The sequence below is a fragment of the Bactrocera latifrons genome, unplaced genomic scaffold (genome assembly GCF_001853355.1).
Source record: "Bactrocera latifrons isolate USDA-ARS-PBARC rearing strain unplaced genomic scaffold, ASM185335v1 scaffold_101, whole genome shotgun sequence".
In the NCBI taxonomy this organism is placed as follows: domain Eukaryota; kingdom Metazoa; phylum Arthropoda; class Insecta; order Diptera; family Tephritidae; genus Bactrocera; species Bactrocera latifrons.
In genome coordinates, this window is record NW_017534420.1 from 963,404 (window position 1) to 983,375 (window position 19,972).

A 19,972-nucleotide genomic window follows, 5' to 3' on the forward strand; every position below is an offset into this window, starting at 1 on the left:
AATAACCACGCCCACCTCCCATACAAAGGTTATGTTGAAAATCACTAAAAGTGTTAACCGACTAACAWAAAACGTCAGAAACACTAAATTTTACGGAAGAAATGTCAGAATTAAGCTGCATCCAGGTTTTTTTTTTTAATTGAAAATGGGCGTGGCGTCGCCCACTTATGGACCAAAAACCATATCTTAGGAAGTACTCAACCGACTTCAATGAAATTCGGTATATAATATTCTCTTAATACCGTGATGGCATGTTCCAAATATGGGTGAAATCGGTTCACACCCACGCCTGAAATCTCGATTATCCCTTTATCATGCGAGAGAATAAAATGTTCGGTGACACCCGAACTTAGCCCTTCCTTACTTGTTCATTCATATTTTTTTTTTCATTCATTTTATTCATTCACTAACTTGCGGTCAACAGCGTCTTTTGTTGTGCTTTCTCGTGTTTTCCCATTATCATCAGACGCCGGTCGCTTAAATGTTGATTTTGCTTGAATTCATAACCTAGTGTCATTAGCGTGAACTAACTATAAATATGTATAAGCCAGTGCCGGATTAAACTAGCGTGAGGCCTGTAGCAAATTCTGTGAAAGGGCTCTTGGTTTGCTATAGGTTCTCAAGTTTAGGGTATTAAATAAAACCAAATTGTTACAAATAAACTTTTCTGGATTTATTATGGGCGTATTTAGAGAAAATACTTTCAATATCGACTTCTTTAAGCAAGTCATGCACTATATTCAACAAAGTGAGATGATTAAGACGTTCTTTGCCCATCGTGTTCCTTGCTTAATTTTTAATACATTTTAATGTTGAACAATTTTTAATTGGATAACTTTTTGTTTATAATATGAATAGTTAATTTTCAAATTAACCGCCTTTTTACTTGAGCCTCTGAAACACCTTGCTCTTAAGGCTGGGCTAAACCAAAAATTTATCGTGATATTCGATAACGATTTTCTTTTGATTTTATTTTATGAAAATATTTATTTAATTAATAAAAATTCACTATAGCGGTATTCAGCAGAAATTAATGGATATTAATAAAAAAATCAAAATCTGGGCGCTTGAAGGGTAGAAATATAAAATATAATATATATCTAAATATATCGATTATAATGTTTATAATTAAACATTAGAACATTAAAGTTAGTAAGCTCATAAAATGCTTACCTATTTTTACGTTTTAACGGGACGAAATCGAGTTTTAGATTTTCAGGTGGAAGGTGGAAGTAAAACATAGACTGAGCGTTTTGCGTTAAAAACGTGAAAGGATATTTTACGCTCAATCTAAATTGGTATTTTTTTAATTATGGTCAGTTGGAGCGCGGTCCCGTAGCATTTTCTACTTTTGCTACGTGGCTAATCCGGCACTGGTATAAGCATTTAAGTACATACATATAGATCAATGAAGTGGAACGAGATTTGTTGTTGTTTCAATTTCATTTTTCATCAAAGAAATCGTGTTTACCAATTTCGTAATGCGTTTCGATATATGTAAATATTCTTTTTTATTCTTTTTTTGTATTTCGCGATCGACCTTGACATTTTACCTATATTTATTGCCTTTTTATTCATAATGAACGTGTATATTATCATAAATTTGTACTAATTTAAACAGACATATTAATATTGAGATGTTCAAGAATCGACACTGGACACTCATCCAGTGTGTATCCAGTTAATATAATAACTTCGAACTGAGGAGGCTCGAAGCAATACAATTGCAACCTGGAATAAAGTTACAAATTACACATAATAGTAGACAGTTTGTTACTTTAATGTACAACAAATTGCTCTTTAATAGATCTAATTATTCATTGTTCAAGGTAAGTTTTGTAAGCTTTATAAATAGAAAACTAAATATGGTTAAAAAGTTAAGCTCCTTATCATTAAGTGTCGTGAACAACTGAAATTGACCCAAAGTGGATTGAGGTCTTCTGGAAGTATTGACCGTTACTTACCCTCTTTTCTACTAATCGCTATACTAAATTTGTAGTTTCCAATATAGATTACAATATCTAACAGCACACCGTATCAACTGAGGAGATTTTCATTTTTAATCACCTTTTCTTTTTCAAAACTGAATGAATTTCTTGATTCATTATTTATGAATGAAAATAAGTGCAAAAATTATTTTAAATTTTCAGCAAAAAGAGTAAAGAATATTGTATTGCTAGTAGAGGTAGTACAAAAAATAAGAATACAAATACCATATGTACGTACAAATGTACATAGATATATGTTAGAAGCAACAACGTATTTATGTAAATATGGAAGAAATTACATAGGTACCATAAATATCTGTAACAAACCCAAAAAGTTAAAAGTGACCACTTGAGCCGTGAAGTATTGCCAACTATGCCGTAAATATGCAAAACAAATTGTCTAGCCGGCGAGTCGTAGCGCTCAAAGCAAACTATTAATGGTCGCAAAGTGGCCAATGCTTAGCGCTTAATACAACGTGACGCATTCATTAATCGCACATACATATATATATGTATTTATATGAATACGACCGTTATTATTTTCACACAAATTTTGTGTCTGTGCTTCTTTACAATGGTAATTATTTTATACCCTTATCAGTGTAATATAATGAATTTTTAATTTTGCGAGATCTTCAGGAAATTCTGCATGGATTATTATCTAAAGCAATATTGTAGTCCCCGAATAAATTTTTCAGATCGAATAACTGTAGCATTTAGCTGGCACACATACTGAACTTTTGAAATCAAGTTTTTGGAGCAAAACTTTTGCATTTGAAAGAGTATTATAAAATCGGTGCAAACGTAGTTAACGGTTTGTTGTTGTTTTAGACACTAGAAAGAGAAAAAACTGTAAGCAAACAAATCAAATAAAAGCAATAACAATACCTTATAAAATCTTAAATCTATTTAAAACTCGACAAGTTCAAGGTTCTAGTTCAGCCTGCTTGGTGATACGTTGCTCTTTAGTGGGTTTATTTAGAGAACTGTTGCAAGACATTAGCTATTGGATTTGGATGGTTGCGAATTTTAAATTCATTATTCTTTCTGGTGTCTTCTTCTTCTCTCTTCACCTTAGAAATACCAATCGTTTTAAATATTTACATTACGAATGTACCATAGTGAACCCGTTATAGCTCTAAGAATTTTTTTTTTTTTTTTTTTGACTAGAACGTCTGTATAATTTCGATGTTAGTTACACAGATTCCACCCAAATCGACTTTATTAACGCTAAGTTTCGAATTTTGATATAAAGGCCAGTTTAAATTTACTGCTCTTATTTTCATGCTGGTTATGCAGTTGAAATGTCTACTGTATAGAAGATAAGAGGATAAAGAGCTACTACATCAACGAATGTTGTTGAACAAAACTCTCTGTACCTAAATGTCTTTTGAATTTCGTTAGAAATTCTATTTAGTTACTGATGTGAAATATTACGAAACCCGAATTGGTGCGTTGAACTGTATTGCTTTAATGTAGGGAAACAGACATTTTTAGTAACACTTTGTTTTGGAAAGACAGGGTAGCGGGCTTATTTGTCTGAAAGAAAACACCTGTTTTAAATCTTTCCCGGGTTATTATATCATAATGATGTGCGACTTTTTTAATGAATCTTACATTACATCAAGAAACAAGAAGAGCATTACTATAGTAATATTACGTAGTAATTTTATCGTGTTAATTTCCAAAGTTGTACACATAATAGACAAGAGATTTTTGTTAGCAGTATCTCGCAAAGTTGGTAGAATAAAGTCCTTACCCCTCACATCTTTTATGGACATATTTGAAGGTTATTGTGCTTTTGGGCTGTATATTTCTGCACACTTAACACACGCTTTTCTTAATTTACGCACAGCATCCTAAGCTGAGGAAGCTCTAATACAATCGTAATTAATAAAACTTCATTTGCCGAATGTTAGATTTTTTAACATTTCTTATTTATCTAAGGAGCAAAGGATTGTAATCGAATACATTTATAGTAGGGATGATCGATATTCAAAAAACATCGATGTTGACATCGATGTCATCATCGAAAGCTCAACATCGATGTTCGATATTTATCGAAAACCGAACATCGATGTTGGATCCATCGATAATTTTTACTTTAATAGTTGGCAAAGACATAAAACAGTATCTATAAGTTCGAAATTTGTTAAGCAACAGATCAGATTATTACATATCCCAATATTTTTTATTAATTGACTGAAGGAAAAGTAATTTTGATAAAGAAGAACCTTTAAAACTCTGTTGATAAAGTGTAAAACCAGCTTTTGAAAACAGTCTTTCGGATGGCGTTGATGTCGCGATAGTACTCAAATATTTTACCGCAATTTTTTAATTTAGGGAAAGTGAAATCGATGACATTATTTGAAACTTGGAGAGGATCTTGTTTAAGATCAGACATTGGATTTTCCAAAAAGTAACTCAACTCTGAAGGCATTTCGTGATCACTAGAGTTTCGAGCATACCTAATTTATAGATTTCCATAAACTTTCTATGACTGTTCTGCATAAATGTGACTGAATTTCAGTGATGCAATGTTGAATCACCTCCTTTAAAGCACGCATGAAGGCGAATCAGTATAAAGTATTGTCAGCACCTGAAGGAACTGCCCAGTATTTGATATTTGCAAGTTTCAAGCAAATAAAATTCTCGGTTACTTATTTCCTTTTTTGGGTTGTCAACACTCTTCTACAAGGTCTTTTTGTTTTAAAATTGGCAAAACTTTTACCGAAATATTTCAATTGATGAAACAAGTTAATGGCGATGATTGCCTATCCCGCAGCAGAGTGCACGAGTGGTTTAAGCGTTTTCAAAGTGGTCGTGAGGACATAAATGACGATCGACATGTGGGCCAGTCAAAATCCGTGATCACCGGAAATTCCATCGAAACTTGGAGTGGATTCATCAAAAATCAGCCGAAATCATCATTGAAATTTATGGAAATGAAATTGATCATCTCCGAAACATCGATTTATCGCATTTTGACGGATCATTTGGGCTTACGAAAGGTGTGTGCACGGTTTGTTCCCCACAAATTGACTGACGACCAAAAATCATATTTAACCGTTAACTACTCGTGATATGTGCGACTTCTTCCTTTTCGGAAAAATGCGTTTGCCCATAAAAGAAAGCGTTATTCAAACGTAGAAGCTATTCAAAAGGATTGGACCGGCATACTGGCGGCCATACCGGCCAACGAGCTAAAACACACGTACCCACAAGTTGGATTGAAAACGAAGCCATTTTAGGGAACGTTTAAAAGCTGGCGTCAGAGAAGGTAAAAGTAATTGGCAAAAGCTTGGCGAATTATACTTTGAAATATCTTTAAACACCGTTACTATTAAATATAAAAGCCAATTGAATGCAAAGAATTAATTGCAATTAATTATCGTTATTCCAGCTGGCATTGAAATAGGCAGATTAATATTAATTTAACAATAATAATATATTAGTAAAAATTAGCCAAAAGTGCAATAAAGTGTAAAAGTACTTTAAAATTTACCTATGCAATTGGAGTTCTGACCTGTGTAGCTCTTTTGCTCTACAACTTTTACAATTAAATACATTCACGTATGCACATACGTACAACTATGATTGTATATAACTAATAAATATTGTAGTGAACATGTATCTTTGTAGATTATGTACATAAATACCCATTGAAAAAACCATCCTTCTAATTCCATACTCATTGTAATGCTAATATCTGAGCTCTTCAAATGTACAAAAAATATTTTAGCAAATTTTACAATAAAAATTACAGACATTATCATGGATTAAAATATTTTTATCGGTGAAACCAGTAGCTAAACCATTAATTCTTAACTGACTACCTTTTATAGTAGAAGCAGATTTGACTAGCAGCTGCAATGTGGTGATTGCTGATTTTTTCTGTTTTCCCTTAACACTTCCCTGACACACTTTATGTTACCATGAAAATTGCATATCAGACAGTGGCAAAGAAGCAGCAAAACCAGCAGAAACAGAAAATACTAAACATACATACCTATAATATATGCATGTGTGAACATGGATATAACATAACAATTATGAAATGGTTTAGTACCGCTTCACTGACTTTATGAAGTGTTTTTGGTAGTTATTGGTTTTTGCAAATTCTCATCGAAATGTGTGAAAGTAAGTGCTTTAGAGCTGTTCAGTTTTGTGGCCCATGTTTTCTAGCCCATTGAATCCGGTTTCTCATTGCCCAAAATGTGCAAGCTGACCCAAACACAATACCTTTATTTTAATATTTACATGCTAATAAAAGTATGTCAAAATCATTGAAATCTAACAGGTTTTTGCAAACAAGATAAATACATTAACATTTAAAACGCTCTGGTATAATGGTAGGGATTTCGTTGTTTTTTTTTTATTCCTTTTCAGTTAGTTGTTGCGAGGAAGAAATATAACATAAATATATTAACTGCGTTTGCTTTATGTAATTTAGCATAATCTTCTTCTAGACAAATTTATTTTAACTAGTTCCCTTTTACTATGATTCTTATAAAAATTTATTATATAATGTTCAATAAATAATTTAATAAAATTAATAATACTTATAATACATGATGTCACTACCTGTACACATCAATGAAATCGTAACCATCTTTACAATTCCTAATTCTACCCACCACACCTGAGACACTAACATTATATGCGAACACTCTACACACGATGATACCTCACACAACCAATTAACAAAAAGGACCGCATCATCGCCCCCTCCCCTCATTCAATTATGCTCTTCGTTCAACGCTGTTGCGCACGCGCCAACTCGATTCAGCGATCCTCTTTTCAATTAGACAAATTTAGCAACATGTTTGTACACCTGACGGTTGTTTGCATCACCTAAAACTAATCGAAACAGATATAAGTTTATATATTATATATATTTTATCAGTGTGACGAGACGAGGTGAAATTCGAGTGGATGTCTTGAGATATCTCGATGAAACTTAAAAGAGAGAAAGAGTGAGTTCGTAAAGGGGTGTAATCGGACTAATGCCGCATCCATTAAACGCCATTAATCGAAAAGATAGATAGGTAGGTAGGAGTGCAGCCCTGTTATCTAACGTGCTAAAGTAGCACTTGTTGTGCCTTTTTGATACACTATTCATAGAGCCTCCTGTATCTGCTGTTACGTTTAACCTTCTCTCTGAACCCATTTTGAGGTTTCGATGAAACTACTTATGTCTGATATTCTTTTAGTGGAAATCCATTCAAGGTTTGGTGCTTGATAGATTTCAAGTGTTTTGTGTCGGATCTGTACTAGAGCTGGACAGAGAAAGTGGAAAATTGTTTCCTTGTTCCCTGCGACTCCGCAGCCCCAAATGGCCAGTGCCCTGTTGTGGTAGCTGTTACTCTCTAGATACTTTTTCTTGACCTACTTAAAAAGGGATTGGTCCTTTTCCTGTTATATGTTGGCCATAATTGTTTAGTTATGACGCATTTTGTAATGTTTTTCCACCTGTTATTTGCAACTTGTTGAAATTGTCTATTGATTTCTCCTTTGATCGATCCTAGAGGGCTTGGTATTAGCTTCGCCTTTTTCGTTACCGAAAATGTTCCTATAGCCGGGAACCCAGATCAAGTCTAGTTGGACCTTGTCTTTTATTGAGCTTAGTGCTCTCTTGCGGTTGTGAATTTGCCATGGGTGAAGGCAAGCCCAGGAGCGCCGCCTGGCTATCCGTAACTATAGTTGCTTTATGTACATTCTCGTGGTTTTCTAATAGAACTGCTTAGGCTTTTTCTATGCCTGGTACTTTTGCTTGGAAGATGCTAGCCGAGTTTGGTGGACGTATAGAGAGAGATATGCCTAGATCAGCGGAGAATACCCCCGTGTCTTATCCGCAGTCCATTTTGGACCCGTCGGTATAGACTGAGATGGTATCCTCCTCTCCTATTGAACCTCTTCTCAATTCTCATCTAGATGGTATCCTCACCGGGAAGTGTCTATTGAACTCCAGTTTCGTAGAATGTAGTCTGATTTATTAATGGTAAGCATGTTTAGGATTACACTATGTCCGTAGTTCTGCTGATTCCAATCACCCTATTCTCTTTTTCTTATCGCCGCAATAGTTGCTGTTTTGTGAATAAAAATTTCCATGGGTAGTTGATGCAGGACCACATTGAGCGCATCAGTCGGACATGACCTGATTGCACCAGTAACACCCACACATGCTGCTCTTTAGCGCTGGCCACCATATGTAAGTATAGGTCTTATGACAGCCGAATACATCCACATAATTATACGTGGTTTGAGACCCCAATTCTCGCTGACGATTCTCTTACAAGTATAGTGGGCCATGTATGCTTTATTTATTATTTTTTCTATGTTTATTTTCCAGGACAGTTTGGTGTCAAATCTTCCTATTCTCAAGCATCGATAGTATCCATCTGCACACGGTGTTATCTATGCCACCATGTGACAGAGAATCAATTATAGCATTTACTTCTATGTTATTGAAGGCGCCCTCTACGTCTAGAAAAGCGGCCATTGTGTATTGTTTGATCGGCCCTTTATGTACGAATTTTGGGATTTCGACAACTTCTCCGCCATTATGCCATTATTGTTCTTACGTGTAAATCTATTAGCCTTTCTAGTACCTTCAGCATAAAGGAGGTAAGGATTATAGGTCTAAAATCCTTGACATTAGCGCGTGTTCTTCTGCCTGGTTTTGGAAGATAGTTGAATGCTAGCTTTGTATATATTTTGAAGCCTTTGAACCATTGGTTCTACCAGTTTTTGCAGCATTATGGGCATAATACCGTCAGGACTTGCCGCTTTAAATGGTGCAAAACTATTTATGCCATATTTGATTTTGCTTTTGTCTACTATTTGGCGTCGGTAATCAGCCGCCCTAATGGAGTCAGTAGGCACCATCTTAATATGATATTTGGACAGCATTTTGGTCAGCCTAGCGGTTTCTCAGCCACTTTCTATCGATGTGCAGAAAGATCGGCATGAGTCGTTTTTAGCTTTCCTGACTGCTTTTTTGTATCTTTATTCTTGAGTTCACTGTTCCACCAAAGAAGAGACTTTCTCTTTTTCAGAACTGTTGGCGGAGTGGATTTATTGAAAGTTGTGGTTAAGATTTTTTCCAACTTCTCTACTTCTGAATCTAGTTTCTGAGGATTTCTAATACTCTTATTGGAGGAATTTCCATCTATGATGGCCACTTGCAGGCTATCCCTGGAAATGCCTTGCCCTTGTTGTGCTGCTGTATTCACCTTCACTCCGCCTAGGTTTTTTTAGCAGTTTTTTGTATTTCTGTGATAGAGTGATTCCTTTTTTGTGAGGTGCTCTCTTGTTTGCTCTCTTCTATAGGTTGTGATTGCTTTCTAATAAGTAGCTTTTATATTCCTCTACTATTGATTTCAGGCACTTTGTTTCTGAAAGAATACAAAAGTGTAATTTGTAACGGTGGGCAACTGTGCTTTGAAAATGTGTAAAAAGTTGGCGGGGGCCCGCCGTGTTTACTGTTTGTACCTCCGAAATCATTCCACGTACAATATAACCCAAATTTGCACAGGTTTTGTTAAAAATTACCAAAGTGCGATAAATCAATAACTAAATGGGTTAGATAAATTGTATTATGGAAGTGGTACTACCAACATTTGGGTGAAATCTCATATCTTCGGACCTACTTTCAACCGTAGTTGGTTTTTGTTTAGGTCTGAATTTTTGCCGAAATCGGTCAATGTTTGTAATTGAAGTAAGGAAATAATCTTTTCCTGATAATAGTGTGTTAAAAACAGGTTAAGTCGGGTCAATATTTCCTTTAGTCCCATATATCGAATAAAACATATTCGACCTTCCGGGTGACTTTATTCTCATATATCGGCCAATATGTGAATTATCTTCAACTCCATATGTGATATATTCTACGAACGATAAATCTTTGTCCTTAAAATAGATAAAATCGTGAAAATTTGACCTATCTCCCATATAGCTAATATCAGGATTTTCAAACAAACCTTTTTATAATCATGGGTTAGCGCTGATCATGAATGAATTTCATCTGGCTGGTGTTAATTTCATTCTTCTAATATCTATTTCGATCTTCTGGTTAACGTTTTGCATACCAACTCAATAAATTAAATTTTATGTCAGATATATCTCATTTGAGGATGATTTTTATATTTATAATTTTAAAAGATGAGGAATAAAATCTATTTACTCAACAAAAAAAGTCAATGATCTATAATAAAAAATACCAAATTTGATTGCATTCGTAATTCATTCACAATTCCGTCGAACAATGAATGCTGAATCGAAATATGTAAAATGACATAACTAAGCCCCAAATTAAGGTATAAAACTGTAATTTTGTGCAGAGTGTTCCACTGATGAGTGGTACCTGTGGTGTGGCCCAGTCTTCTAATATCTCCTAAATCGCTTAAGCCGAACAAAGAGCCAACATTAAATTTTGTTTTAAAATTAGTAAAACTTTTACCGAAACGTTTAAATTTATGAAACAAGTTTATGGCGATGATTGACTATCCCGTAATAGAGTGCACGAGTTGTTTCAACGTTCTCAAAGTGGTCGTGAGGACATAAATGACGATCAACATGTGGACCAATCAAAATCCATCGAAACTGTGAGTGAACTCATCAAAAATCAGCCGAAATCATTATTGAAATTCATGAAAATGGAATTGAACATCTCCAAGACACCGATTTTTGGCATTTTTACCGAACATTTGGCCTTACGAAAGACGTATGCACGGTTTGTTCTGCACATATTGACTGAAGATCAAAAATTGCTCAGAATCCGTCTCGTCGATCGACTCTTATGACCGATTATTTGACCAAAAATCACATTTTAACCATTAACTCATTTCCCGTATTCACCTGATATGACACCGTGCTCATGAAAAGAAAGTGTTATGCAGACGTAGAGGTCATTCATATTTGTTCTGCTTTTGTTTAAGTCCTGTTTACTTTGGAATGCGCCTTGTATACTGTTATGAGCAAAACACGTTCGGAAATATTTTATTTTTACAATCCATTAATTAAATTAAAAACAAATGAAAGGCAGAGAACGGACCGTTAATTTTCAAATAATTTAAGACGCAAATTCAATGAACGAGATGTATACGCCGATATGGGTTCAACAAACTTCAAGTAGCAGAGGACAAATTTAAGAAAAATATATTGAACGCGTTTAATTCTATTAATTGACTAAAGACAATGGTCTCCAAATGAGCACAGCATACTCCAAGATAGAACTAACAAAAAGAAAAATGGGAAGCATGACATATCAACGGAAAAAGCCCTAGAAAAATTGCCCAAGATAACCACAAGATCTCTGATTTCAGTTACATATTTTAGGACGCAATTTAAAACATTGTAACTAGAAGGTAAGATGCTACGTTCCCTCACATACGAGATTTGAGAACATTTATCCATATTCAGAAAAAGCTGCACTTTCAGCCACCAATCATAAAAACCAGCAATATCACATTGAAGTTTAGTTACATCCTCGGAGTTTTTGACTAGTTACTGTGAAAAATTTTATTCATACAACAAAAATTTAGCAAAAGAAAAACAACTGGAAATGCTCTCGATAAACAGCACAAAAAGAAGAGGACCTAAACAACTTCGTCATCCCCATTAGCAATAACAATACAACATCTATTAGGCAAAGATAAATTAATCCACTGCAAGAGACAGAGTGAAAATTTAATATTGTGTGAAACTTTATCAAAGGCTTTAAAGAAATCTGTATACACGCAATCTACTTGAAATTCATCATTCTCCGGAACAGCCCTGAGAGCTGAGGCGCATGCTGCTGTCCTCTTTCATCGGTCTTTTCAGGCAAGAAAGAAAAAAAATCCAGGGGGCCACATCTGGGCTGTAGGGCGGCTGCGGAAGCGTTGGGATGCCGGCCTTGGTTAGGTAGCAGTTCACAAGAAAGGCGCTGTGAGCCGAAGCATTGTCGCGGTGCAACTTCCAATCGGCTGCGATGCCTGGTCGGAACAGGTTCTTGGTGGACGATGCCTTTGATGTCAAAAAATACAATGAGCATTTGCTCATTCATCAGCGACCTCTTCCCGGCCCTACAAAAAGAAAACACCCCACTTCTTGCTAAAGCAACATCTGGGTAAGCCCGCTTGATCATATAAATCGTCTCTGTCGCAGATTTACCTAGTTTCACACAGTTTGTCCTTACTCTCCAGGAGCTCAGAGACAACCGCATCGAGCTGCTCGTTCGTTAGCTAGGAACGCCCTTTACCGAATCTAATCAGTGCGCGTATGCTCCGAAGTTCAGTCGCGGTGAAAGAAAAGCAGTCCTATTACTCTCCGAACAAACCCTGTAAATAACCCTATATTTATCACAATTAGTTTTAGGTGATACATACAAACGTTCGATGAACAAATCTATTATACTCTGTAGCAACAGTTTGCAAGAGTATAAAAAGCTAAATAACCGTTTATTTTCGGTGTATTTTTCGTATAATTTATTAGTAATATTCGGAATTTTGGAATACCAGAATTCTCAAACCATTTTCTGTTTTCATATTTTTGTATTAAAAAGTCCAAATATTTCAGAAGCTCTGAAGAGAAATATTATTTATTACAATTGTCAGTTTCCGAGAGTCAATTTTTATATTTCGAATAATTCGCAGTGGCTAGTAACCTGGTTAGCAACGCTGTAGAAGACAGCACTGCTTGTAAAAAATAATGGCAAAGCAGAAGAATCCTCAAAAACTGTGTCTATAACTTCTTCGAAAGTACTTACTTAGTACAAATCTTATCGACAGTGATGTAACCGAGATGGTATGAGAGAGCTTTTTGGTGAACTCCCATATCTCGGGATCGAACCAACCAATTTCGACAAAATTTAGTGGGTGGCATTATTCTTACATTCTTCCATCCTTAATTGTTGTTATTGGCGTTAACCCTATAATTAAGCGCTATGTGGCTATATTGGTTTGATAATTTGTTCGTTTGGTCGTATTCATTATGTCTGACCCTCGTTGATCATTTCCAAAGTTAAGATCAATTTGATTGTATGTCGCAGATTTAGCGCAGCTTTTCCTGCTGTTTTCCAACAGTTCCAAAGTGACAGTCATACTGTTTGGCGATTGCTAAAGTTAAGGTATGTTACTTTATGACCAAAAAATTGGAATGAATATTTTTGAACCCGAACTGATGCGAAATAATGAACTGAACTGATTCATGGATTTTAACTTTTGGAGAAATATTCTTTCAAAAAGTGTTAAGATTTATGAAATAAAATCAATAGATTAGGAACCAACTTTCTAAAATCTTGGAAAAGGTAACAGGCGTATTGATGAATTAAATGATAGGCGAGCTTTAGTAATCCTTGGTACGGTAAAAGCTTTAACACTTCGGCTGCAGTTAAGTCGAATCTAAGTGCTTTCTTAAGCTGAAACCATTTAGTTGGTGATTGCTGCAATTTTTGTATTATCTGGTTGAATACTATTGAGGAAGTGTAGAGTGTATTATTGATAATTTATAATGATTATATATTAGATACTTTTCAAAAACAAAATATCATTTTTTTTGACACTCGATAGTTGCGATAAAAACTCAGTTTCGTGGTGTGGTTGAAAATAAAAATTGGGCTCCTATTTTGTTCTTTAAGGTTTTAATTTTCACCTTTTAATTGTTGGCATAATTGTTCACTCCTATCAGATATATTTTATGTGATCTAAGTATTTCATAACATGGGGTACATGGAAAAATTAAGATAAATATTTCAGATTTTCCTTTTGAATAACAGATTTTCGGCCCAGTGCTGTGTTAGTCTAGATAGTAACTTTTTGCAATGTAATTAAATTTTACGTCAAATATAAAATTTTTCAACTTGCAATTGAAAAGCAAACATATTGAAACATATTATAAGTGGTGGTTATTAATTATGATGTTAACCTAAAATACAAATTTGCTATCTGTTGCAAACCAAAAGCTCCGAAACACGTTTACTCATTTTTGTACTATTTCCTTCAACTCTTTTTAGCCGAAATTGATACGCAAGTACGGTTACCCATCGGAGACACATACTGTGGTGACAAAGGATGGCTATATTCTAGAGATGCATCGCATACCAAAACGTGGCGCCCAGCCAGTGCTTCTGATGCATGGCATATTGGACACCTCGGCCACATGGGTGCTGATGGGACCAAAATCAGGGTTGGGTAAGTTCCTGTAGCGCAAAGTGCAAATAAGCTTTTCTCATTCTCCAACTTTTTTTTACATTACACTTTTTTTTCGACTGCGTTCTACATTTATTGTATTTTTGCCAAGGTAGTCCACTCAATTTCCAGTCATTCACTTCGTTTGAGCAACATTGTCATAATTGCCTTATTTAAATATCATCCCAATTTGTTTCCATGTGTCTTGTGTGCTACATACTTACGTTTGTGTATGGGTTGTTTGATAACTAACACCTCACATTTTTCTATTTCCAATTTCTCTTTCTCCGCATCTCATTGATCTGTACTCATTGCACTTAGGTTACATGCTATCGGATCTCGGTTACGACATATGGATGGGCAATGCGCGTGGCAATCGATATTCGAAGAATCACACGAGCCTTAATAGCGATTACCAGGAATTCTGGGATTTCACCTTTCACGAAATGGGCAAATATGATTTACCGGCAAATATTGATTATATCCTCAGCAAAACAGGTTACGAACAGCTGCACTATATAGGACACTCGCAGGTAAATTAACATAGACGATTTTGCCTTTTTTCTCCTGGCTTCCAACAGTTTTTTTTTTTTCAATAATTTTATTTCCTTTCCGCAGGGCACTGCAGTCTTTTGGGTTCTGTGTTCCGAGCAGCCTTCCTATACACAAAAAATACTATCGATGCACGCTCTAGCTCCCATAGCGTTCATTTCTGATATGAAGAGTCCACTTTTTCGAACATTGGTTGTGTTTTTAGACTTTTTAACGGTACTTTGTTCTGAAATTTCTTTAAAAACTAATTGAGGCAACTTTCGGATCCGAAATTTTATAGTATACTACTTTCAGGCAGCGACACGTATGCTACGCATTACTGAATTTATGCCCAATACAAAATTGTTTGTAGATCACACCCAAGTGGTGTGCCACGACAACGCAATGACACAGGACGTCTGTTCGAATATATTGTTCCTGGTGGCTGGCTACAATTCGGAGCAATTGAATAAGGTAAGGTGTTTCTAGGGCAGAAGATAATTTTTAATCGCCGTATTTAAGCTAATGATATGAGCAATTTCTGGTATACGTTTTTAATTGCACCAAAGTGTAATACCGGGTTTGCCAATAAGAGTGATATGATTATTAAGAATATTCAACTGTTTTTTATTTAATGAGAAGAACAATTAAGTTCTGAATATAACGTCATTCTCCACGGATTTTTTGCAGGAATGAATTCGATGAATAACTTTCGAGCACTTCTTCGATTAATATGTCATGAATAACACGTTCAATATTGACTTTGAAGATTTGAAGAGAGTATGGCCCCAAGAAGTAGTCATATCACAATTTCTTGGAATAATCGAATCTTTAAAATTTTCTCGCAACAATTCGAGTGATGCACGTGCTATGTGGTACGTAGCCTCGTCTTCTTGGAACCAGATATTGTCAAGATCTACTTATTCCTATCACGGTCATAAAAAGTTGGTTATCATTGATTTATGCTCCTATCCATTAATGATAACGGTATCACCGGCTTCATTTCGAAAGAATTACGGACCGCTGATTCCACCAGATTAAAAACCACACCAAACGCTCAGTTTAGGTAAATGTAATGGTTATTCATGAATAACTTGTGGATTTTCTTCGCATCAGAATCGAACATTTTTTTATTTACCGCACCACTCATATTAAAGTGAGCCTTATCGGAGAAGATGATTTTCTTAAAAAAAATCGTTATAGTTTTCAAATTGTTTCAAGAGAAAATCAGCAAATTTAAGGGTGAGTGAGAACTATTTTACATGGATGCGAACCCGGTATTTTCTGCCAAATATTAAATTCTAAACAATTTCTAGAGATATTTTGGCTTATTAATATTGATTTATACGAGTTATAATTTTGCGTAAATAATTACTCCTGAAGATAAAATTTAACTAGTATAATATGAAAAATGGTATACATTGCCCAAGACATTATTATATCCTAAACACGTTTTATTAAATTTGCCTCGAAACTTTAAACATCTATAAATATATATATATGTATGTATCAGGGTGACGAGCTCGGTCAATTAAGCCATGTCGGTCTGTCTGCATGTATAAGTATATGTAAACTATTTTCTTAGTTTTCTAGATACCAATCAGAATCTTTTTGCATGTTCTTTTTTCTTCAAGAATAGCATAGAACGATGGGAAACAAGTTTTTGAAAATTATTTTATTTGACAAGATATCTTCAAGAAATTTGGTATGAATTACCGTCTAAGGTAATAACCTCCGACGAATTGGGCAGATCGAAACAATGTTACATACATATATGTAGATGCCATACAAACTGACGGATCAGAATAAAGTTCTTGTATGGAATCTTTTAAGGAGTATTATAGTTTCGGTGCAACCGAAGTTAATATTTTTTTGTTTTATTATATTTATGATCAAAGCAGACGTTAAGTGTGTCAAAGACCTCTGATTTTAGTGACATAATTTTACCATAAGCAATTTCTGAGCACGTAAAAGTGAGCCATGCGTATGTATGTGTGCTTCTAAATAATGCACAAAACACTTTTGTATTTAATGCACACCGCAAAATTGTTGTCACTTAAAATTCCTAAATGTTATTGAGTTAACTTTCGCTGATGAGCGAGCTTATGCATTGCAAACAGCGTTGCCAACTCTTTTATTTAACACTTTACTTCAAAGAAAAATGTATACAAATACTAGTGTATAATCGAGGAGAGCTACTGCGCTAAGCTCTAAACGCTTTGTGTGCTTACTATGTGTAAATACAAATTTATGTAAATACAGTAGCTTTTATTTGTGCAATGCATATGTACATATATGTACATATGTGTATTTATATCTATATCGGGTGTTAAATAACCGAGTACTTGATAAACATACAGTACATATTTAAATAAGAGGAAAAATGCAAAGACTGTGTTCACATGGGGACTCTTCAAATTCGCTTGGTATCCCTCTTGTGTTCACAAGAGTGAGACGAGTCAACTCGAGCTTTCCTTTCATATCATAACCTTAAATTGTTGTACGCGGTGCAAAAAAACATTTATAAGGTATATTAAGTTTGTCATGAAGTTTGTAACACCCAGAAGGGATTGTCGGAGACCATATAAAGTATATATATAAATGATCAGTATGTCGAGCTGAGCCATTTAGCCATTTCCGTCTGTCTGCATATTATATATACGAACTAGTCCCTCAGTTTTTAAGATATCGTTTTTAAATTTTGCAAACGTCATTTTCTCTTCAAGAAGCTGCTCATTTGTCGGAACTGCCGATATCGGACCACTATAAATATAGCTGCCAAACTGAACGATCGGAATCAAGTTCTTGTATGGAAAACTTTCACATTTGACAAGATATATTCAGGAAATTTGGTATAGATTATTTTCTAAGGCAACAATGTAATATCCGAAGAAATTGTTTAGACCGGATTACTATAGTATATAGCTTCCATACAAACTGAACACATAATTACTATTAGAAATGCACCTGTGAAGGGTATTTAGCTTCGGTGCAATTGAAGTTAATGTTTTTCTTGTTTTTATTCTTATTCACCCTATTCCGACACATTTCTACTATATTATGCATAATGGCATATTAGATACAATAAATCTGTATAAATAAAAATTAATCGCTAAGCTAATCATAGCCTTCATACGACTGAACCAAATTTGATAATTCTTTTTTTAATGCGGCCGTTGGGGTTCAAGGATGGTTTTTAAAATGGTTCAATAAAAATACCGCAAGACTTTTTTGACAACCTAATATTTTGTTTATGTTAGGGACAAAGAAAAACTGTTATGAGTAAAATACGCTCTCTTATTTTCGTTGAGATAATTCACATATTGTCYAATATATGCGGTACAAAGTCACCGGGAAGTTCGAAAATCTTTATGTAAGGTATATAAGGGCTAAGGGAAGYATTGGTCTAATTGAATCTATTTTTGACATACAGRCATATGATTGTCAGAAAAGGATTGTCCCTGATTTTTAATTACCCTTATATATTTGATATGGAATTGGTGGTTTAAGAGATCCCCTGTGCCAAAGAGAAGAATTTTATATCTTAATTTAGTGCTTAGTCAAAGTAGTTTATAAGTTTTCGGTTGATGACGATTTGTGGGGGTCCGCTTACGCCCATCTACGAACTGGAAATATTTTTTGTACTAAGGAATACCAAGTTTCATCGAGATATCTCAATTTTTACTCAAGTTTCAGCTTGCAAAGAATGGATAGACTATTATTCATATGTATAATAAACAATACAGTGAAATTTTTATCTATACAAATAAAAATTAATCGCCATAACGTATGTACGCTCATAACTTTCATACGACTGAACCAAATTTGATAATTCTTTTTTTAATGCGGCCGTTGAGGTTCAAAATTTCGAATAATTTCCGGGAAACTCCTGAAAACAGCCCTTTTCTTTTTCCCATACAAACGAACGATTGTTTGTTTGTTAGTAACGCTAAGAGAGCGGCTGCATCAATATTGATGAAATTTTCAGAGGTTATTCGTTGTGGATCGGGAAGAAGATCGGGATTGTGGAAGGTCGGAAAATTGGATAGTTTCCAAAAAGTAACTCTTTTCCATACACATATTTTTTAATTTTTGTTTGGCAGCCCAAAGCAAGGCAAGGTAAGAAGCACTACCAGGATGCGATGACATATGTACGTGCGGAAKTATGGATCGCGGTCAATCAACAATCGATCGTCACGATATCATAGCACAACTTTTCAAACAACATTTACGATGTTTGATGGTGCTGTTGGATGCTAGATTTCCTCTGTTGAGTGGCAAAAAAGAGGTTTGCCGCAAGTAAACATTCTTCTTTGGATGGTGGTAATACCAGATCAAATTGATGGACTCATTTCTGCGGAAATTCCTGATGTAGAGAAAGATCCAGTATTATACGAAGTGGTGAAAACCACTATGGTTCATGGACTTTGCGAACACCACAATTCCACTTGGACAATAAATTTCCACTGACAATAAATGCACGAAACACTATATACGTGCTTTTCTTTCGGAAACACAAACTAGAAATGACTTATATCCATTCTATCAGCGTAGCTCACCAGACGACAATGGCAGTACATTCAGCACTTAATTTAGAAAAATGAATTTCGAAATTGACAACTCATGGATCGTACTATATTCACCACTAATTCACATTCAAAAGTCATATTAATGTTGAGTTTTGCAGTTTAGTTTAATCGATAAAATATGTAAGTACGTCACTAAAGGAAGCAACATGGCGGTTGTTGGTCTTGAACGAGATGAGATCAGCAAGTATCAAATGGTCGATACGTGAACTGCAATAAAGCGCTTTGTAGGATATTTACTTTTGCAATTCATGAACGTTTTCCGACCGTTGTGAGTCTCGCAGTTTATTTGGAGAATGGCCAAAGAGTATATTTCAACTCAGAAAATACAGTATAGTCAATGAAAACACCGCCAGCAACAAAATTAACATTTACGAGTTTTTTCTCACCTTTCGAAAGTGATCTCTCTGCGAGAACATTGCTCTAATAGGAAATATCTTGACATACATGGAATGCTTCGTCGAAGAAATAGTACGCATAGTTAGCGTTCTCAACTAATTCCTTAGGACGAATTTATACAATCCACCCGTAAATGACGATGGTTTCTACATTCGATTAATGTTCACGGTTCAACTTCGTTTGAGTCATTGCGAAGTGTGAATGGTACGGCGTGTGCAAGTTTTGGAGAAATAAGCCAGCGAACAAAAATAACATTGCCAAAGACATTTTACATCGTCTTCGCTGAAAATTGGAAATC

At 35.0% G+C, this 19,972-nt stretch overlaps 1 protein-coding gene across 2 annotated transcripts in view; it reads left to right on the plus strand.

Annotated features, from left to right (window-relative positions):
• Positions 1–19,972, plus strand: part of LOC108967720 (lipase 3-like) — a 57,867-nt gene that overhangs the window by 24,939 nt on the left and 12,956 nt on the right. For both annotated transcript variants that reach the window (XR_001993277.1, XM_018931323.1), the window contains exons 2-5: positions 13,984–14,161; positions 14,480–14,691; positions 14,777–14,926; positions 15,005–15,163. Coding sequence is in view for 1 of the 2 variants with exons in the window: in XM_018931323.1 (XP_018786868.1) it covers positions 13,984–14,161; positions 14,480–14,691; positions 14,777–14,926; positions 15,005–15,163 (699 nt within the window). In the remaining variant the exon portion in view is untranslated. The remainder of the gene's footprint in view (positions 1–13,983; positions 14,162–14,479; positions 14,692–14,776; positions 14,927–15,004; positions 15,164–19,972) is intronic.